The 22,092-nt window shown below is 47.3% G+C and overlaps 2 protein-coding genes across 2 annotated transcripts; one reads left to right on the plus strand and one right to left on the minus strand.

Annotated features, from left to right (window-relative positions):
• Positions 1–1,070: 1,070 nt before the first annotated feature.
• LOC120650043 (phospholipase A2 homolog 3-like) lies at positions 1,071–2,490 on the minus strand. Its single transcript, XM_039926999.1, has 4 exons — positions 2,104–2,490; positions 1,979–2,027; positions 1,759–1,881; positions 1,071–1,623 (listed from the first exon to the last, which is right to left on the minus strand). The coding sequence occupies exons 1-4, from the start codon at positions 2,224–2,226 to the stop codon at positions 1,451–1,453; spliced, it is 468 nt and encodes a 155-aa protein (XP_039782933.1). The 5' UTR covers positions 2,227–2,490; the 3' UTR covers positions 1,071–1,450.
• Positions 2,491–8,176: 5,686 nt separating this feature from the next.
• On the plus strand, positions 8,177–17,535 carry LOC120650044 (outer envelope protein 64, chloroplastic-like). Its single transcript, XM_039927000.1, has 13 exons — positions 8,177–8,603; positions 10,882–11,034; positions 11,213–11,337; positions 12,672–12,797; positions 12,929–13,111; positions 13,215–13,356; positions 13,831–13,990; positions 14,652–14,786; positions 15,782–15,982; positions 16,203–16,330; positions 16,444–16,495; positions 16,814–16,883; positions 17,047–17,535. The coding sequence occupies exons 1-13, from the start codon at positions 8,395–8,397 to the stop codon at positions 17,127–17,129; spliced, it is 1,767 nt and encodes a 588-aa protein (XP_039782934.1). The 5' UTR covers positions 8,177–8,394; the 3' UTR covers positions 17,130–17,535.
• Positions 17,536–22,092: the final 4,557 nt, after the last annotated feature.

Raw genomic sequence — 22,092 nt, forward strand, 5'->3', positions numbered from 1 at the left:
AGTCGCACCACCTCCTCCTTTCTGCGTACGATAATAGTTGCATCGCCATCCGGGATAAAGATTTTCACCGTGTTCCCATACAACATCTCTCCCTGCCATTGTCTATATGCATACATGGACAACAAAAACATATCATCTAATATTCTAACTCCTAATTCATAGTGTCACAAATCATCTAATACACCTAAATCAAATCTACCTAAAACCTACTACATAGTGCAAAAAATCATCTAATACAAATAAATCTTACATACATTCTAAATACACCTAAGTCATACACCAAAATTCTAAAACAAATCATCTAATACTCTAAATCATAGGGGGGAATCTTACCTGGCCGCAGCTTACCGCCGCTCGTGGCCGGTTTACCGCCTCTCCGGGCCGGTAAACAGAGCTTCCCAGGCAGTTAACCGGTCGGGACCGGTAGGGCCCGGCTTACCGGGCCGCCTGACCGGCTAGCCGCGCGCCGCGGCCGTCTTGCCGGGGTCGAGCGCCGGACGGGGCGTCCTGGCGGCGGACCTGGCGCGAGTGAGGGGGGAGCAGACTGAGGGGGTGCGTCGGGGCTGAGGGTTACCCCTAGTGGGGTTAACTGGACGCTCGCGCGGCATGGGCCTTAATGGGCCGTTCGTTCTTTTTCTTTTTCTTTTTTGATTTAACTTCAAATTTCCGCAAATTATACTGAATGAATGAATTTTTGAGAAAATTTGACACCATTAGATTCGTCGCACCTTGAAGTATTTTTAGGAATTTTTCATTTTTTGAATTCAAATTTGAATTTTGAATTTGGGCCGGTTTGGTACCGGCCCAAACCTGACCGGTTCCCACCGGTTTGGTGAACCCTGCGCTCTATCCCTAGCATTACAGTTAAATTAAATTTTCCTTGTTGAAAAAAAGATTCAGTTGGCGCGGATGCCCTTTCAAGAAAGGAAGAAATAAACAAGTTACAGGACCACAAAATCGACCCGGCAGCAGTACACGTCCAAGATCGCAATGCAAATCAAGATTGTTTCTGCCATCACATGATCCGAGCACAGGACACGGCGTACATCTATTTCAACGACGCGAGTTGCTGATCGATGCACTTGTGCAGAGTAATAGATTGCAGATTATAAAACCAAAACCAGCACGAGCAAGCTTTCTTTGTACTTATACAGTAAAAAACAAACGGTGACAGTGACACGGATGCGCTATCATTGAGCCAAAAACACCCAACCCAAGTTTTCTTCTTCTTTTTTTACCTCCATATACACCTTGTTGTAAGTTTTGGCCGGGCTGGGAGCCACTAGGTAGCGCACGACGCAAGCCGCCATGTGAGCCGACGCAGCCCGGGGCCCCCGGCCAGCAACCGGTCAGGACACCACCACCACCCCTACACCGAGCACGCAAAAGATGTACCACCCACCTACCGAGCAAGCAACCAAGCAAGCAGTGGTTCGGCGCCCACCGCGTGCTACGGCTTGTGCAGCACCCTGCCGGCGACGACGGCGGCCTCGATGACGAGCGAGATCACGTCGATGACCTGGTCGATCATGCACTTGTTGCCCTCGAACGTGGACGCGCCCTCCCGCAGCCTCGCCAGGCAGTCCAGCAGCGCCTCGTTGCACCCCGTGCTCAGGTAGTCCTCTGCATACACACATGCGCGTGTCCTTGAGTTGAGGATATGATCCAGGACTCGGAACGAGCTACCCGATAAATCGATAATTGAGGTGAATTCGATTGCTGGGAAGGTAAGTGTTGCAAGCAGCTAGCTGAACGTACTCCTCGCCTGGACGCAGTTGTCGTGGTGCATGCAGCAGGCGTCGAGCGCGTCGCACGGCGCCTCGCCGGGGCAGCCGCTGTAGAGGATGCCGCAGTACTTGCCGTAGCGCAGGAACGGCGGCGCTGTGTGCAGATCAGGCCGAACGCTCTTAGCTTAATAATAATTGAGTAAGCTGGGTAATTAATACTTAGGAATTGTGGTGGTGGTAGTAGTACGTACTCGTGCAGTGGTCCGACTCGCACGTGCGGCTGCACGCCTGCTGCTTGCTCTGCACGCGCGCGGCGGATCAAATCGATCAAAGAGCACAATCGACGAGAGATAATTATGGTACCGCGTGTACGTACCGCGCCGTCGCCGGCGGACTGGATGCCGATGTCGAGCGCGGCGGCGGGCGGCGCGAGGGCGGCCGCGCAGACGGCGATGACGACGCCGGCCACCGCGCGCCGCCAGGAGCTGCCGCGCGCCATCCTCTCGCGACCTCTAGAAAAAGGAAATCTCCCGCCGCGCGGCTGCCGGGTCTCGTGACGCCGCGGCCGCCGCCGTCCTCGGCGAGGCGAGCGAGGTTTATATTATCTAGGGGGCGGTGAACTGATCCCGACTGCAGTTGCGGCTGGGGCTGGCGCTGATTTAGAGGGGAGAAGACTGGAGATCGGGAAGGGAAGACGGGCAGGAGCGGGGAAGGTGAGCGAAGAAAAGATGGGGTGGGGTGGCGCGCGCGCGCTTGGTTGTATTCGTCCCGTGACCGCCCCGGGCCTTGTTGGCTAGCTCACGGGCGCGCCAGGTGCAGGTTTCATTTACCGACCGGACCGGCCAAACCGCCGGGGTCCGGTACCGGTATACCGGTCCGGTTTGGTCAGAAACCGGTCGGTACCGATCGAATTCAATTCAAAAAACTCAATTCAACCGGTTCGTACTGGTATACCGGCCGGTTTAACCAGTTTGAATTCAAATCCAAATTTAAAATCACATGTGTAACCGGTTTAGAACGGTATACTGGCAGATTTAACCGGTTTACCAGCCGGTTTGACCGGTTTACCAAGTGGGTCTTGATGGGCCGTCTCATTTTTTTTCTTTTCTTTTTTGGTTTAACTTTAAATGCCGGAAAAGTATGTTAAACGTACGAATTTTTGAGAAAATTTGACACCATTAGATTCGTCACACCTTAAAGTATTTTTTGAAATTTTTTAGGAATTTTTCATTTTTTTTTTGAAAAATCCAATTTGAATTTTGAATTTGGGCCGGTAACCGGACCGGTCAAATCGGTCCGGTTCCCACCGGTTTTGTAAACCCTGGCCAGGTGACATCATGCGGCGGGGACAAGAGATCGCCGCGCGCGTTGTGCTGTGCCTGCCCTGTCCCTGTGCATGCACCAGTGCACCACGCCGGCCGAGCCAGCGCGGCCTGCGCAGAAAACGGTGGTGGGATGGGCCGCCGCTGCCCTCTTTGGGGTGGTTCTTTCCGGGCGCCTTTTTCATTTTTATATTTAAAAAAACAAATTTTCAAAAATATATGTCGAATAGGGAAATTTTCAAAAATGGGTGCCTGTCACCCCACTAATGGGCGACAGGGTGCCTGTCGCCCTTTCAGTGGGCGACAGGACCTAAATGTAAAAAAAATTACATTTAGGTTCTGGCGTCCATGGCGTATTAAACAGTGAACTTATAAAATCGATATAAAATCGTAGAAAAATCGGAAAAATACAAACTCAACTGTTCTGGATTCTATGAAATAATATCTACAACTTTTGTTAAATAAAGTTTTTCATTTGATCAATGTATCTAAATCAAGAAAAATAGTTCTTGTACCTATAAAAATCTAAAATAATACATTTGGTCTAGTTGTGCTTATCTAAAATTTACAAAACTTTTTTTATAGCTCTTAGTAAATAAAATAATGGTATTGTAAAAGTTATGGCTTCTAATACTCAGTATAGCAGCATGGATAAATAACACATTTAAACTAGACATATTGCAAGATCTAATTTAAAAACTTATTCTAGAAATGTTTTCTGGGCCTACCAATTTTGTACAAGCCTATGCTCACCATATGCAACACTTTGGCCAAAGATTACATGCATCCAAAGGATGGATCTTGATATTTAAATAAAAGTGCATTAAACTGGTATTTAAAATAGAGCAAGATACATTGATCAAATGAAAAACTTTATGTAACAAAAGTTGTATATCTTGTTTCATAGAATTCAGAACAGTTGAGTTTGTATTTTTTTTATTTTTCTACGATTTTATATCGATTTTACAAGTTTATTATTTAATGCGCCCTGGGTGCCAGAACCTAAATGTATTTTTTTTACATTTAGGTCCTGTCGCCCACCCTGTCGCCCATTAGGGGGCGACAGGCACTCATTTTTGAAAATTTCTCTATTCGGCGTATATTTTTGAAATTTTGTTTTTTTAATATAAAAATGAAAAAAGCGCTCTTTCCGGCGGGAGAATAAAATGTTTTGTTGCGTTCACGGGCCGGGACTTATTTTAGTTAGGGTTCTGATCTCGCAGACGGCCGCGCATGCTCCCATCGTCGATCTGCCATTGCTGTGCGCCTGTCGCCATGTGCGAATGACAAGCAGAAGGTGGAGTAGGTTGACATCTAAGCATGTGTTTGGTTTGGGGATGGGTTGGGTCCATCCTTGTTTTTAAGGTTGGGTCCAACCCATCTAGTGTTTGGTTGAGAGGGTTGGGTCCGACCTAATTTTTTGTTTGGTTAGAGGGTTGCAAAGGAATAGGTTGTGGTTTATTTTGACACCGTTAAAATAGTCATCTATGGGCCCACTTGTCATCCCCTCTATTTTTTCTTTCTCTTCCATCCTTTTCTTTCTCGTCGAGCTCGATGCTCGGCCCCGCCGGACCGGCGCCGGCCTCCTCCGCCCGCCCACGCCCACGCCGGCTCCCTCCGCCCGCTCCGCCACCGCCATCGCGCCGGCGCTGGCCTCGTCCGCCCGCCCTGCACCGCCGGCGGCCTCCTCCGCCCACCAGTACTGCACCCGCCCCGCCCCGCGCCGCTCGCCGCAGCCTTCACTGGCGCCGCCCACTCCCTCTCGCCCGCCATGGCCTCCTAGATCGACCTCGCCCGCCATGGCCGCCCAGCTCGAGCTCGCCCCCCATGGCCGCCCAGATCGAGGTCGGCCCCCATGGCTCCCCCCAGCTCGAGGTCAGCCCCCATGGCCATGGCACCTCCTCCTCCTTGCCCACGGGCGCGCCGCACAGCCCCACCCGCCCCTACACCGCCGAGCTCCTCCGCCCGCCCCCCACGCCGGCAGCTCCGCCCGCCCGCCGACGAGCTCGGTAGCGCCGGTGCTCCGCCCGCCCCCGCCCCCGCGAGCTCGGCCTCGCGGCCGTCGCCCACGCCCCCGCGGACGGAGCCGAGACGGCGTCGAAGTGGGTTGGAGTGGTCCGCTCGATTTGAGCGGACCACTCCGACCCGCATCTGAGGGGAATATACCCCTTCGGGTTCAACCCAATCCATATCAAACCTCCAACCAAACGCGGATTCAACTGGGTTGGACCCGTCCCAACCCACCCCGACCCAGCAACCGAACACACCCTAACAGTCGATCTCCCATCGTCGAGCTGACGCTTGCGACTGGCCTGCTCCTGCTCCGTTCATCCGCGCCGCCGGCAGCCGCTCTTGCTCGCGCGCTCGCCGCTCGCCCCCCGGTCGCTGCATCGTACGTGCGCCGGCATCTCCGCAAGTGTGGGGAGCACCGTCGGACAGGAGTTCGACGGAGAATTCGGGATCGATATGATCGATTCTATAATTTTAATCAGGCTAATTCGTTGGTTCACTTGGGCCTTCACCTACCGGCTGCCTCGGGCCTCGGCAACACCAACCCACCGGCCACCGCACATCATCTTCTTTCGCGCGGCATTGGGCCGGGCTGGGTTCGAGCCCAAGTGCCCGCTTCAGCCAGGCGAAGCTAGCACTAGATTTACCATGATGCACATCTTAAAAAGTATAGAAGAGTTTGCAGAAGTAAATGGTAAATTTAAGTCTAGCTAGTGGTAAAAAAAAAACCCTGGCGCCCATGCACCAGGCAACAATAACGTCGCCGCAGTCAAACTGCCCCGGCTCGTCGCCTTCGCTGCCCGTGCCCTTCCTCTTCGTTTCCTTTCTTTCTCGTGTGTTTCTTGCGTGCTCGAGCTCACCTTGTCGTGGACGGACCGGTGTGCAGGGTTCTTCCTTTTGGGACACTGGAGCTGCGAGGACACGATCAAGTTGTTGATATGTGTGTCCAACTGTCCAAGGGGTGTGGATGTGTTTGATAATGGCAAGATCTGAAAGATGTCAGACTATTCTTCAGAATTTTCGGAACTAGAGCAAAAGTAGTGACTGGAAGTAAAACGTAATAGGCTGTTTTTTCTCTGTCCCCGGGATACCTGGGAACCATTTTTCATTCGGATAGAGAGAAACTGGCAACCATTTGGGACCATACATCGTTGGAATTCTTAGATCATTCAAGAGACGTGAGAAAGAGGTCCTACGGATCATTAGAGCTATAACAGTACCATCAATAGAATGCAATGATTTGCTCTTTCAAAGCTACAAATTGATATCAAATAACAGTACCATCGAGTATATAAATTAGTATGTCAAAATCAGAAGACTTTGAAGAGCATTCGATTGAAACGATTACACGAGGCATCGATTTGCACTGTGTTTCATGACGATGCTGGCATGCTGCATATTTTTCATCAGTTTCGGAGCTACGTCTACTAGCGGCCCTTGAATTTTCTGCGATTTTTAAAGAAACAGTCTCTCTAATGGATAACATTGGTCCCCGGGGCAAATGGGAAGGCCGGAGAACAAACAATCAAAGGACTCCATTTGATGGTACAAAAAAAATATGCATGGATATAGTTGTTCACTTCATGCTCTCACAGTACTCTTAATGATGGATGTGAAAACTTGATTAGCACGCTAGTGAACCATTGGTGCAAGTAAAGAAGTTTGTTGGGGTAATCAATGTCGAAGAAAAAAATAAATAGGAGTATTGTTTTCTTTTCCACATGGACAAGAAAGGAAACAAGCTGCTTTGAGAATTTTTACGTGCTTTATACAGGTTTGCTGTTACTACGATAAATTGCATTTTTAACTTTTATATAAGTAAACAGCTTATCAAGAAGTTGTTGTCTGTATGGACAGATTAGGGCCTTAAACATTAAATTTTCCCCCCAAGTTTCCAAAAGCAAAATGTTCAAATCAGTTTTTTTTAATTATACACTACTTTTTGGAGATAAAATTTCAAACGGTATATTAACAAGTTCACCTTAACACGCCGGACAATAAACTCAACTATTTGATTCGCCACAGCCCACGATAATGACGGAGAAAAGGAATGAAGACTTGCTAGATGCATCATGTGAATGTGATCAGCGACTTTGGCAGTTTGGCACGCAGAACATGTTTACGGCTGGCTGATACTTCATGGCAGAATTTCAAATAAGGATCCAATGGATTTAAGGGCAATGAGAAAAAGGATATAGTGATGATTGGGTGCTGTTTTCTTGAGATTAGCAGATATTAGTTGGCTTTAGAAAAAAGACCAATTAGTAGTGACTAGACATTAGAATGTCTCATTCGTAGTCCTTAAACTTTTTCCACACTCTCATCCCGAATCTTAAACTTGTCCACATAATGTTCTGTAAAGTTATCCCACATTCTTATCCTAGTCCTTAAACTTCTCCTACACTCTCATCTTAGTCCATGTGCTTCTAAAAAGTATTATTTATTTAGAAAAACTTTTGCAAATCATTTTAAATTTGTTTGGATTTCAAATCAAGTTCAATTCTCACTCAAAGTGGATCCAAAATTTACTTTAGAATGTCAAAATATTTAGACCTAGATTTGAATTATTATTTTTATTCTCTCAGATTTTTTAGTGCGAAGGATAAATAATTTTAATATTATTCTAATATTTAAAATAAAATCACTTTTAAATAAATGTATTAAAATGGCAACTCTGGGAATCATCAAATATTATCATGATTTTTTTGTCAATTTTGAGTGAGATTAGAACTTGATTTGAGATCCTAAAAATTTGAAACAATTCATAATCTTTTTTAAAATATTTTGAAACTATATGGACTTGTTTGAGAGCGTGGAATAAGTTTACGAATCATTATATGCATTTTGAGAATATAAGGCTGAGAGCGTGAGACAAATTTAAGAACTATAATGTGTATTTTAAGAGTATCGACGGCTGGACGGCGGGACCAAGGATAAGAGTTCGGAATAAGTTTAAGAACCGCCAATGAAATTTACTCTAAAAGTTAATTTACGCTAGCGATCGCGAAGACATTTTCAATGCAAGTGCAGAGTTTGAGCTGCACTCGACGTAATTTCCAGTTCAATCTAAGCATAAGGAGTTAACGATTAAGTTTCTTTTCCTCGGCTGGTATTTAGGTCTGGCAAGCCAAACACCCGCGGCGGTATTATCTATCCACCACGCGAACTCCTCTTCCCACGCCGCCTCGCCTGCCTCCTCTTCCACCCCTCGCCGTCCCTCGCCCTCCTCTGCGCCCGTGCGCTCGCCTCGAAACCCCCCGGCGCCGCGCTAAAACCCTAGCCCTCGAATTCCCCTTCGCCCGCGCGGAGCAGACGAGCCCGCTCCCCTGTTGCCCATGGCGTCCTCGGGGGCCGCCGCCAACCTATGGGTGCTGCTCGGCCTCGGCATCGCCGGGGTCCTGCTGGCGGCGCGGAAGCTGAAGCGCCCCGCGCGCCCCGACCACGGCGCCTTCATCGCCCGCCTCGAGCTCCTCCCGCCGCCGCAGCCTCCGCCGCCGCAGGCGCCCCACCCGCTCACCGGTCTCTGCTTCGCCATCGCTGACGCGTAAGTTCTCGCGGCCCACGAACCATCGTGTTTAGCTAATTATATGTTTTAGCATCTGATTTGGATCGGTGGGAAGCTTTGTAGAGCTGCATGATTGGTAATTTGATTCACTTGGATTATATTGGCATTGTATCGCTATCAGGTCTGTTGTTGTGCGTTGTGGGGATTTTTCGCTGGAACTGCGCTAGGGCGCCATAAATTCATTTGGCATGATTTGGATGTCATTCACATCGAAATATCGCATGCTTTTGCTCTTATCTATTGCAATGAAACATGATTGTGCATCTTCGTTTGCTTTGCAAAAGTGAATATGTTTTTGCAGCTTCACAACAGATAGCTTCACGCATAACTTTCCTGATGCCAAAACAAGGGACTACAAAGGAACATGAATAGAACTGAGCTCACTTAATGATGGGTTTTGCAATTACCTGCCATAAAACTATGCATGGTCAATAGCGCAGAACACATAGTGAGGCGAAGTTCTGCGTGCAGCATGAGAAAGCAGTTTGGGGTTTGCTCACCTTGGTTACTAGTCTTTCAGTTACAAATCACTGTCATCATGATGAGCCAGTTACCCTCTTCGTGAAATTTGTCCCTTAGCTTTTCCATGGCAATAAATTGTTAGTTGGATCATGACTGGGGGGTCAATTAGATGAAGAGTTACAAACATGTATTGTACAGGGGAAATTAGGCATTACAATTTTTTGTCCAAGCAACTCTAGTATCCTGCATGTTTCATGAAAATTATTGCTTTCTGTATTAAATAAACTGTTGAAATCTGTTTTTTTCCTTCTTTCAAAGAATTAACGAAGTGCTTTGCATTGAGAACTTGAGACATAAGTTAGTACTCTTATCAGTTTCAACATGATATTTTGCATGCCAGCTATCTCATGCTATCTGCAGCTGTATGGTATTTGCTACTGTGCATTATAGCCAGGTGATGCTATATATATGCATAAAGCCATTGTTGGCAGTAAGATATTCTAAGCTTGTTTTAAGATATATTTATTCATTCCTCAAACCATTTTCGGTTGCTTATTACCCAACCTACTCATATATTTACAAATTGTGATTCAGAACCTGTGGGTTGGTCATGTCAAGCTGAACTCACTGGAAAAAATAATAATAATCCTGTTTCTGCTAGGTTAGTGTGCTATAGACAAAATAGTGTGAGGATTGATTGATGGATGTGGGGCGGATCCAAATTTGAGAAAATATTCCTGAATACAAAAACATGGATTGGCATGCATCATTGAAAGGATAGCCATACACTTTTCATTCTCTATATGCGATGTGTGCATGGTGGAGGGTGTTGAGCAAAAAGTCAATGTAAATTGTAATGCAATATTTAATCAAAACTGTTTTTTTTATATTGTCTTCATTGTGATTGTTATACGAAAAACAAGCATCTTGAAATTTAAACTTTTGTACATTTCATGACAGTCCGGATGTGATGTTGCTACTTTTTTTGCAGCAATTAAATTTTAAGCATGCAAATAGAAGGTTGTGCGATTAGTTTTTCATAAAAGGACTCCAAGTATAGTAGAATATGTGAAATCAGCAGTACTAATTCCTTAGAAACAACGCAACAAAAATATTTGTAATTGTATTTGTTGTGACTACTCTGTCTATAGCGTGACAGTAGTGAACTAACTATTTTTGTGTACTGTAGGAACTGTGTGATTATTAAGAATTATTATTCCCTGCCCTCCCCTCCCTGCTACACCATTGGGTGCGCCCCTCATTAGATACATTGTCCTTCATGGTCTTCCCTGATGCATTTCTAAATATAAATGTCTAATATATATCAGTGTGGCATGTTTTTATGCATTAAAAGAATAAATGTTTGATGGAATTTACTTCATTGGTTTTGCTGAGTTGCAATCAGCCGCTTTTATTCTTTGATTTGCCTCTGCTACTCACTGATAGTGTTCATGTGCTTAACGTATATTTTTTGGGAGAAAAACAGTTTCATGGTTGATCTTGATTCTTTCAAGCTACATTATGGCAAAAGGTTGCTGCTGTTTTGGGAGACCTTTTTAATCTGTAAATGTAGATAAAATGTTTGCTATTGTTGCAAACACACCATGACAAAGAGATTTAATACAAATGCTTGCCCAATCTTGAGATCATTTTTTTCTTTCAAATTGTTACATAAAAATAGTTAATGTCATGATTTGTGGAACTGAGAATTGGCAGATCATTAGTACAGTTGTAATGGTGCTGCATCTTGCATTATTTACCCTTGAGCATAAATATGTACTTTGATGATTTGCAGATTGCATGTCAGTGGTTATATTACAAGTTTTGGTAGTCTTGAATGGGCAAAGACACATGATGCAGAGACGCAAACATCTCCGGTGGTTTCAGCTCTTGTTGATGGTGGTGCTGTTTGTGTTGGGAAAACTGTTATTGACGAGATGGCATACAGGTAAAAGGTTTTTCCTGGATGTTTGTTCCGAGGAGCTGGATTCTGCTTGTCTCTTGCTGCTTCTAATGTTTCGTACATATCATAATGACAACAAATGTTATTCGCATTTACTAGACTTCATTTTTTTAGCTTTCATTTGCCTGTTGTGCGTTTGACTTAATGCACATTACTTCTTCAGTATCCATGGAGAGAATAAGCATTTTGATACCCCAACAAATCCTGCTGCTCCGGATCGAGTGCCAGGTGGATGCTCAAGCGGATCGGCTGTTGCAGTTGCTGGAGGAATGGTAGATTTTGCCCTGGGTGAGCCTTTCTTTTCATTATTTGTAGAATTTCTGGACAGCTTGTGTGTGCATTGTACTTTCTTATCTGCAGCTCTCTTATTACTGGCCTTCTTAGCGTATTTTAATTTTACCAGAATAACTTCTGCCATGTAGCAAACTTATCCTGATCCTGATACTGTGATGTTTGCCATTCCTTCATGCTCAGCCCTATATGCCCCTACAATCATACTTTAATGTGCTTCTCACATCTAGGCTCTCCTCAGGCCTATGGTATGTGCATCTATTTATTTATTTTTCTTAATCACTTTAGTCTGATAACCGCACCGTACCAGCTGGTAAGAGGTGCTTTCATACTAGTTTTGAACTTTTAATACTAATGTTTGTAAAAAATAGCGTGCTATAGCGCCAAAATAGTGTCCAAAAGCAATTGCCGAAACGATATTGCACATTTTTGTGCTATGGGTGCTATCGCAGCTATAGCACGCAATAGCGCCGCTAAATGGAATAGCGTAGCGTATCATATAGCGGCGCTATTACCTGGTGTGTAAGGAAGTCTTTAAACTTTAGTGTTTATCGATTTATCTGTTTATAGCGGTGCTATCTTTTTAATTAGTTTATCGATTTATCTGTTTATTAGGACTTATGAGTTTATGACTGTTTAACTGTAGTAATTGAGTATGAGTGTATGACTATGAAACTTATGAGATATGCTGTTATGAAGTATGAACTATGTCATCTTATCCTGATGTTTTCTTAATTCTTAATTATGTAAAAAAATAGCGTGCTATAGCGTCGAAATAGCGCCACTATAGCGGCCAGAAGCAGCTGGCGCTACTGCATAAGGCTGCCGCTGTAGTGGAGCTATAGCGGCGCTATAGCGCCTGTAGCATTTTGGTGAGCCTCCCGCTAAATTTTATAGCCCGCGATTTTAAACATTGAATGTTTACAAAAGATGTTGTTTTGATAGATCGATGTGCAAAAAAGGGAACACAAAGAAATTTTTAACTAAGGATGCAAGATATAGATATTTTGAGTCATTGGGCTGACCCAAAAACTTGGTAAAATGACTAGAATGGCATTCTACGTAATTAATTCAGGAGAACTGAATGAGAGTGGCATGCCATTGTAATTAATCAGCTGACCCAGAAAATGACCTTGCATCCCTATGAGACTGAAAAAATCAGTTACCAGTCATCCCAACCTGAACGTAATCTGGTTTTTTGGAGCCTTGGTTCCTACTGAACCTTTTTACAGTGATCTTTGGTCTATTATTATTACTCTCTGCATCTTACAATGTCATTTTCATTTTATTAATGCTAATAGAGAATAATATAGAAAAAATTGGTTTTGCAGGTATTGACTCAATTGGAGGAGTAAGGATACCAGGTGCTTATTGCGGTGTCTTGGCGTTCAGGCCTTCACATGCTGTTGTTTCCAGTGGTGGTATCATTCCTGTTGCACCTAGCCTGGACACAATAGGTACTTGCTGGAATTATTTTTCTGAGTATGGAATTTATGTGTATTGGATGTTGTGACCCTTTTCAGAGCTGTGCTCTGGATTCAATCTTTTGAATTTTTCATGCCCCAATATTTTATTTCTTCTATTACAGGCTGGTTTGCAAGGGATCCAAGTGTGTTGCGTCGTGTTGGGCATCTTCTCCTTAGACTTAATTATGCTGATATTCGCCCACCTAGACATTTTTACATAGCTGATGATTGCTTTGAACTTTCGAAGATACCTGCTAGAAGGCTTACTCAGGTGGTGTCAAAATCGGTGGAGAAGCTTTTTGGAAGTATGTGTTCACTCGTTGCAGTTTCCTTCATTTAATTTTGATGTTTTTTGAATTATTTCTTACAGTTAACTTCCTCGAACGATTTTCTTGTTTATTTTCTCAGGACAAGTCACTCGTATGAATCTTGAAAATTATTTATCTTCAAAAATATCCAGCCTGAGGAACTATTCAAATGGGCATAAGAATGGGGATTCAAGGTTCCCGTCGTTGCTGGCACTTTGTAATGCCATGCGATCTCTTCACAAGTATGTGTCTTTCTAACACAAGCCACACTGTTGTTTCTAAAGAAATAAGGATTGATGGTTGGATGTGAAATATTGTTTGTAGTATTCAATCTATGGTTTCCAGTAGTCTAGTTAGTTATGTTGTAGCGGGTCATAGGTTTTTGACACCATACTGTGATGGTTCATTTGGAAAGAGGTTTAGGATCCAAATACTAAGATTTAGTTCAAATTTTAACTAACCTCTAAAAACTTCTAGAGCACCCATCTTCAGGCCCTAATTTGGGAGATTCTGTGGTGTAAGATTGCGAATGCTCTAGTTCTCCATAAAGATTTAGCACATGTCTTTTGTCATATCTCATTACTTGATTGTATTAGGGAGTAATCTGGTAGTTTTCAGCTCATCAGTTCTGAGTGTATTGGTTAGCTCCCTCTTCGTCCTATTGTAGCAATTTGGTGTCATACAGTGTTGTAATTTTAATTCATAAATGGATCCAGGCATGAATTTAAAGATCAGCATATGGAGTGGATAAACTCAGTCAAGCCTGCTGTGGATGCTCGCACAGTCAGTAATTTATCTGAGGATGGTGATTCAGATATTGATGGCTACCAAGATGTGAGAAACAAAGCACGCTTGGCTCTAGGCGCGCTTCTTAAGGTACTGGAACATTGCTTTCATAATGAACTTATTTATTTAGTCATGAACTTGCTATAGCCCATGCTAACAATATTACTTAAAAATGCCGGCTAAATCTTGTTACGGGTTGCTTACAGTGATAAAGTTGTCCTGGCAAGTGATAATGATTGTTTCTCCACTAAAGTAACTTTTGATGGTTATCAGAAACACTGTGTGCTCAATTATGGATACTGGTGCTTGTCCCCAATACCCATGTATGTGTATTGTTTTTGCACCAAATTCTATTCTTCGTTTATCTGTTCACTGTTGAATCTGAAAAATGCCATGTTTTCTTACAAGCATGTACAACTGACCACTCAAAGGAGCATTGCAGAAAATTAAGGTTTTTGGGGTGAAATTTTGTGGATATGCTATTTCAGCTCAGTATATTGTCTCACTGTGTGCGCAACAACTGTTTTTTTCTCTTTGTGGATAAAGAAACATTACTTAACTTTTGCCTGCTTGATCTGTTTTCTAATGGAGCATTATTTCCTTTCTCGTGTGCTTCTATCAATACTTCTTGTTTTCTAATTCATAGTTTTTAAGAAAAGTTGATACCCTTGAATGTGCTTGCTATCATCTTACTTGGTATTTAACAGTTTCGTACTAATGCCTTATTTTCTGATGATGTGCTAATCCACAGGATGATGGGATTTTGGTCATTCCAATTGCTTTGGGATGCCCCCCAAAGCTTAATGCTAAGGAACTCTCTTCTGAAAGCTACAATTGCCAGACATTATGCCTTTCATCTTTAGCTAGTATGTCCGGGTGTTGCCAGGTACAGTCTATTCATAGCACATCTTTCACTGAAAATGTGGGCTACTTGCACATAAACTGTATGACCTTATTTTTCTTTTCCTCCAATGATCTGCTGAACCTTCTTTTTCTTTATGAAGTTGCAATTATTTGTCTCCAATTGGCATTTTGGAAAGGACACTGAACATTCCATGCATGTCTATTACACATTCAGTTGTATGTGTTGAAGTTAGGGGTGCAAATATCTTATTTTGGAAAACTAGTACAATATTTTGAACTAAAGAGGGTTGGAGGTGCCCCTAAGGGTCACCCTTTTGCACCCTTGGAGTGAATTGCCGATCTCTTCCCATCAGCTTAAGCTTTTGGGTTGAATTGGTTGGTGCATGCTACTCAATATGGTATCAAAGCCAAAGGTCTCGAGTTAAGTGAACAAATAAATTCACAACTACTATCTGGATATAAACTCAAGTAATGTGTGTCCTATAGTGCATAACAGCTTGTAGTGTGTCTTAAGTATGTCTAAGAATTGTTGAGCCAGGGAAAAGAATCCTAGAGTGATGAACTGATGATCAGTTGATCTTTACACAACATAAGTTGAGGTGCCAGAAGAGTTTACGGAGATCTTTCATGGAAAGGAATCTTTTTAGGGGAAACTTTATTCTAAATGAAAGTTCTACAAAAAGTTATTCCAAACTGTAGCGGATCACTACCATGTTAACAAGTAACAAAAGAATTAAGCAATGGAAGGTTACATGATTTTTGGAGTGATGGAGCTGTAAAATATTACTACTTCTAGGATTTAGGTTTGGACCTGGGTATAAATAGGAGTGGCTTTTAGAATGGATAATGCCCTGAACATGCCTTTATACTTTTACCATTGGGGGAATGTGTTTGGGAAGCATAAGGTCTGGATTAAGATGAGTGTCAACCTTATATAATTGCATAGCACATGGCCTTACATTTTCTGTGCATTTTGTTAGATCTGTACTAATGCAGGCATTTTGATGACCATTTCAGGTTTCGATTCCTTTGGGTACTCATGACAAGTGTCCTGTTTCGGTTTCATTCATTGCAAGGCACGGTTGTGATCGTTTTTTATTGGATACCATTCAAACCATGTATGCGACCATCCAAGAGCAAGTGGATATCCTGGCAAAATCTAATGTTTCAAGTAAACAGGCGATGAATGAAGAAGCGGCTGAAACTGCTAAAGAGAAAGTGAGTTTCCTTATTGCACATGCTTGTAGAATGTATCTTATTAATTTTCTAACTCCTGTGCAACACTTTGCAAACTATGCATGCTCAGGCAGGTGTTGTGACTAGTAACACTAAGTTGCAATGCGAACCAAAATCTATCTTTGAGGATTAGTAGGTTATAATTTTCCTTTTTTGAGTTTGTTCTTACTGGGTTTTCATTCTATTTTGTGCTTCTTGACAGGGTAATGTTGCATTTAAGGAAAAACAATGGCAAATGGCGGTAAATTTCTATACGGAAGCAATTAAATTAAATGGAAAAGTGGCTACATACTATAGCAACAGAGCTGCTGCCTTTCTTGAACTAACTAGGCATGCCCCCCCCCCCCAAAGCAACTTTTTTGTTCAATACGGAGTATATTTGATTGTAAGTGTTTTCTTAACACTCATTTGTTAATTGATGGTTTACCTTTTGGACCTTTCAGCTACCGTCAAGCTGAGGCAGATTGCACAAGTGCCATTGATCTTGATCCAAAGGTTATGTCTTTTTTTTTTTTGGTGGAGGGTCATGCTTGGATTTTGCAGAATGACATGGAATGAGCATTATCCCAATTTATTTACAATATACTAATGTATAGGCTAAATTAGAATTGGAAGTAGGATATAGATTTCATAAATTTTATCTTTTTCCTTGAATCTGTATTTTTCTTTCCGAAGAACCCTTGAATCTGTATTCAAACCTGCTTATGGATTGAACTCTTTTTTTTTAAAGTAGACGCTTTTTAATCTGGTTGATTATGTGTCACTTCATATTTGCTATATGTTCTTACTTTAATGCATATATGTTCTTTTTAGATCGTGAAAGCATATTTACGGAGAGGAACTGCAAGGGAAATGATGGGTTATTATAAGGAGGCTGTTGAAGGTCAGTCTTGCCCTTTATCCCTTTAATACAAGGGTTTATGTTTGCTGGTTTTCCATGAGCTGGATTACTACCTTTCCCTTCTGGTGTCTGATAAAGAATTCATGCCATTTAGTTTGTTATCTAATGAACTGGACCTGATGGTATGCCCATGGCTTATTTGCAGATTTCAACCATGCCCTTGTTCTAGAACCGATGAACAAGACGGCTGGTGTTGCCATTAACAGGTTAAAGAAGTTGTTTCCGTAAATACGAATCTGTTGAACTGTCTCCGCATGAAGATGTGATGGCATCAGATTTTGTGCACACACAAGTTATGCGTGTCCCGGGGAGTGGGATCGAAGTACCTGGAGCTCAACCGACGGATGCTGCTGCACATGCTTTATGCTCTCACAAGGTTCCAAGTCATCACAGCTGGTGGCAAGTTGGCAACTGATTTTAAGAGCTGTGGTCAGTTACAGTCAATTTACCCGGTTCCAACCCCCCAAAGTTTTGGAAAAGCAGAAAATAAAACACAGATTTTTGGAAGTTGACCACAGTAAACTATTTCTTCAAAAGTGCTTTACGGGTGTCCTCGGTCCCCCATCGTGTATAATATCAGCTTCACCAATTATTTGTTCAAACGCTTTGCCAATAAAACCTTTTCCTGTACCCATCCGGCTTTGCCGTTCCGATCTGCTGCTTTCAGGGCTCGCCCCGGCAACGGCCGCCGCCGGTGAGGTCCGCTCGTGGAGGCTGTTAGGCCGCCATGTGCTGACGCCCAGTTGCTTCGCCGGCTGCTGAACTACTAGTATGCATCCGCCGAATCTTTCAGCCCTTCCCCACTTTCGGTTTCGGTTGTTTGCTGGTTGCTGTCTCTGAAGCTTCCTGCAGCATAGTAGCGGCTGTCCGCGTCAGATGATGCGTGCCTAATCCATCGTGGATGCATTGCTTAACAAGAGATCAGATCATCCCCCCGTCCTGTGCTGCGGACGATGGGCGTGCGGGAGGCCCGGGGGCTAATCCCTGATCCAATGAATGGGCGACTCGTTGGTCGATAGAGTTTAGGACTTGGGCGTAGGCTGTTGGGTCGGCGGCTTTGGGCATGTACAGCAGCGCTACCGGCTCTACCCTACCTAGCTCATTTCCCTGTTTGTTCTAGTAACTACTGATAGTGGGCTTGCTACGGAGAATTGGACGTGGACGTTGCGTTGTCCCGTGGGCCCGGTCCTTGATTGTGCAGCGTGTAGAGATTCTGTTCTCTCCTTGCCGGTTGTAGCTCGAGGCCGTGTTGTCATGTCCCGAAAGGCCTAACAATGCCGTCCTGGGAGAAGCGAAGCTACAGTTTCACCGCGGCGAACCGCCGAACAGTTGTGAGAACACCACTGATTACTCGCCCCAGTCGTTATTACGCCTAGCCAGAGCCAGGGTGCCTAGGAGGAGGGGAATCATTGGGCGGCGGCGAGAACAGCCGCTGGTTTGACCGGCACGGGGGCGGGGCGAGCACGGCAATGCCGGCGTCCTCTCCCCCTCTCCGTCCAGCCGCTGCTCCTCGACGGCGACGTGAACGGGACCGGCCGACCGGCCGGCGCCGGGTGCGTTTCCTTATCATTGGAGGTGAAAAAAAGAAAGCAATCGCCAACCGCACGGCGGAGGGGAGCGCGAGCGCTCCTTTGACTTGGCTTCCACTACGCCCGGCCCAACGGAGCACAGCCGGTGCGTGCGTGGTTGTGTAAACAAGACTGATCGCGACGGCGACACACTTTTTCGCAGAGCTGGAGCACAGAAAACATCCCCCCTTGTTGCACGAGCGGGTCAGGATAAAAAGGTTCCGTATCAACTGAAATGAACACACTGGCAGTTTGCAAAGTCGCGAGCACTCTTTTTTATTTTTCTTTTTTTTCGATGTGATTACTTTATACCGAAATTTGACTTTCCGCCTCTAGCAAACGCGGTTGCAAATATAAGTTTTTTTTAAAAAAAAATTGCACAAGAAGACGTGCGCTGAAGGATCTTCTTTTTTTTTCAGCGGGTTGCAAAAAGGACCTTTATCAGTACTGTGGGATTTACTTTTTTTTTGAGCGACGAGTACCATGGAATTTCACGTCTCCTGCGCGATCACAATCATCTCCCGAGTCCTGAGCGGATGAACACGAACCAGTACGCCACTGAAGTGAACGGACATCATCATGCGGGACGCACCGTGAGGCAGCCAGCCTCGCTCTGTCGCTCAGCGGACCAGCATGAGCACGACTGCACGAGGCCGGGCCCAACCTCCCCGCCCGCCCGTGAGGCGCAGGAGGCTCCGTGTGGCGGTTGGTACGGGCTCCTACCCTCGGTGGCGCGCGCTTCGCCGGCCAGCCAGCCGCTAGCCTTTAGCCCCGCTCTGATCCGGCTCCGGGACCATGATGCCATGCATCAACAGAACTGCGCCGTGACCACAGTTCAGAGCGCGAGATGGCGCCGGCGTGACCACCCACCCTCTCCCCGCGGCGCCGGCGCGTCATGCCGGCGCCGTTTCCCGTCCGTCCGTGGAACCGCGGCGCTCCTCCGGCGACGCGCCTCGCCATCATCGAGAGCCCCGTCCGCGGCCGGCATGACGCGCCTGAGCGTGCGGTCGGGCACGACACCGCCCACGTGACGCGCTCTCCGCGCGCGCTGCACTATTCGCGTCCGGCGTCCTCGGCTTACCGCACCTGCGCGCGCTCCCGAGCCCGGATCGCGGCAGGACATGACGCGGCCACGCGGGCGGAGAGACCCCCGACCGATGGCATGGCCAGGACCATCACGGCGACAGGCCTTCGGGGTTCCATGCTGCCGCGGCCTTTCCGCTGCCAGATCTAGCAGCGGCAGGCATTTATCCTCTGGCCGCGCCTGCAACCCCGATCGAGCACGTGGCCGCTTGCAGCCAGCGAGCGGTGGCGCTCGCTTCGCTTCGCGCATTCCTCCGGCGTGCGTGCGAGGCCGGGCCCGGCCGAGCCACCGGGTCGTACTGCCGCCGGTGGGGCTCGCCGCTGCCCGCCCGGCCTCGCCGTCCGTCCGTGCGGCGAAACCCACGGATCTCGCCGCGGTCGAGCAGGAGGCGTTGCGTATTTCCCGCGGCGTCCTTGAATTCTCACACCGGATCGACCAGGATTTGTGTGTGTGTCGCAGGCCGGTTGTTGAACTACGCCTTTCAGGATCTATCTCGCTCTCTGTCCCTGGCCCCCTGCTGACCGTTACTGCCAGTAAATCCTCTCCGGCTCGCGGTGTTTCCTGACGATGGAGAGCGTACCGGTCGACGGGACAGGCTACCATGACGGGATCGGCAAGTAGGCCGTCTCTTCGCGATCCCAGCAGAGTGCTCTGCCAGGCTGGCCGCCGGCTCGCCTGGCAAATTCTTGGTCAGGTTCACATTTCTGTACCAACGATGGCAGTATGGCACCTTTGTCGCCATGATTCTTTTTCTTCAGACCTAATTTGTTGCCGTGTCTGTAAATATAGATGTAATTGTTTTCTGTCAAAAACAAATTGTGTGTGTGTGCGCGCGCGCGATCTTCTTCGTCAATAGAAACGAGCAGTACCACGCAAAGAAAAAAAAAGAGAAACGAGCAGTGCAGGGCAGGATGTGAGTGAGCCCTCACGCATCCTCCACAGTTTCGATTCCCTCTACTCCTGCAGCCGGGTAGGCGAGGCCGGCCCTAGCTAGCTAACGTAGGAGTAGCCCGGCTACGCCATGGATGGCAATGGATGCTTTGCTTCCTTCCTTTCTTTCAGTCCAGTTCGACTTGCCTCCCCTCGCTTTTGCTTTTGCAGCGCACGCTCACACAGGTCGCGCTCGCGACCCGATGTCACGACCGCCCATGTTTCCCTCGCTAACCTCTACTGCGGGTACGACGCAACTGTTGGTTCCTCCGCGGAGAGGCGCGGCCCCGCGACGCGCGTCCGGCCCGGCCGACAGAACCAACCAGCACGAACGGATCCATCCCCGTACCGTACACGGGCACTTTGCTTTCGATGCGTGCCTCGTAGCCCCAGTTGACTCCACGATCCGATCGCGGCTGTACCTGCACTGCTGCGGCTGCGGCCGGCTCGCTAGTCGCTACCCTCCTCCGATCGTGAGCCCGTCTTAGCTTGCTGACGATGCAACAAGGGCTCGCTTTTTTGGTGACAAGCCAGCGCAACCGCCGTGTCCGAGACCGAGGAGGAGGGGGTGCCGTCGTAGCCTGGCCGTCCCCACGCCTCGGCCCGGTGAGATCGGTCGAGCTGCGGCTGACTGTGCCTGGCGAGGCCGACGGGCCGGCCGGCACATGGATCCGTGCCCACCTCCCGATCCGCCCGGCCCGGAGATGGTGGATCAGATCGCGGTCCGGTCTCACGCGCGCACCAACCCGTCGTCAACCGCAACAGCTCGGCGGACCTAGGTGGGCGATGGCGACCGGAACCGGGCGGACCGGCCTCAGATTCGGCCACGCATGTGCCGCGCCGATCGCCAGCGACCAGGCTCACATGGCCGGCCACCGCAAATAATATTGTACGGCCGGGGTGGTGGGCGCGCCGCAGGTGCGATGCCACGGCCGCACGTACACGCCGACGCCGTGCGCCCTCGGCGCGGCGCGGCGCGCGTGCTCGCTGCCCCGGGATGACGGTCCGTGCCCGTGGCCCGCGGTGAGTTTCCGTGGTTTCTTTGGCCAGCACCCATCAGCCCGGCCGGTCGCGCGCTCGGCGGCCGGCAAGCTAAGTTGGCACGGTGGCCGGCCGGCTGTCCGGTGGTGCTAGTCGCTAGCCCCAAGTCGCAGCCCACCGCGCAGCCATCAGCAACGACGGCACCCCTCCCAGATGGCTCGATCCGTTCGCCCAGACAGGTGGTGCTTGGCTGCTGATAACTGCGAGAGCCGCTCGCGCTGAGACGTCCCCTCGCGCGCACTGTTGCGGTCACTTTCCTCGCCGCTAGTCGCTACCGCCCGGCCCCGGCCCACCGCAGGACGGAGAAACCCTGCGACGGGCTCCGCCTCATCTCCTCCCATCCATCCGAGAGGCCCCGCCGGCGCGGCGATAACTCGGCACGCCACGGCCACGCCCCGCCGCCGTCTCGCTTGGCCAGAGGCTCCGCCAGCCATCAGCTCGCCGACGGTGCGCTCCGGCCGGTCATCTCGGTGCGCCGGGCGCTTCGGCGGCCTCATCAGAGCGGCGCGTCCGTAAAGCTGGCGACGGGACCTCACCCCTCACGGATGAGGTGCGTTGTGCGACCAAC

Source organism: Panicum virgatum, chromosome 9K, assembly GCF_016808335.1.
Source record: "Panicum virgatum strain AP13 chromosome 9K, P.virgatum_v5, whole genome shotgun sequence".
Taxonomy (NCBI): domain Eukaryota; kingdom Viridiplantae; phylum Streptophyta; class Magnoliopsida; order Poales; family Poaceae; genus Panicum; species Panicum virgatum.

Excerpts from the sequence above, each read along its gene's own strand:
- LOC120650043 (XM_039926999.1), bottom strand. The coding sequence starts at position 2,226 with ATGGCGCGCGGCAGCTCCTGGCGGCGCGCGGTGGCCGGCGTCGTCATC. Across the intron at positions 2,028-2,103 it reads AGTCCGCCGGCGACGGCGCG|AGCAAGCAGCAGGCGTGCAG; the intron begins GTACGTACACGC and ends GCGCGCGTGCAG. Across the intron at positions 1,882-1,978 it reads CGAGTCGGACCACTGCACGA|CGCCGCCGTTCCTGCGCTAC; the intron begins GTACGTACTACT and ends ATCTGCACACAG.
- LOC120650044 (XM_039927000.1), top strand. The coding sequence starts at position 8,395 with ATGGCGTCCTCGGGGGCCGCCGCCAACCTATGGGTGCTGCTCGGCCTC. Across the intron at positions 13,991-14,651 it reads CTCTAGGCGCGCTTCTTAAG|GATGATGGGATTTTGGTCAT; the intron begins GTACTGGAACAT and ends GCTAATCCACAG. Across the intron at positions 16,496-16,813 it reads CCATTGATCTTGATCCAAAG|ATCGTGAAAGCATATTTACG; the intron begins GTTATGTCTTTT and ends TGTTCTTTTTAG.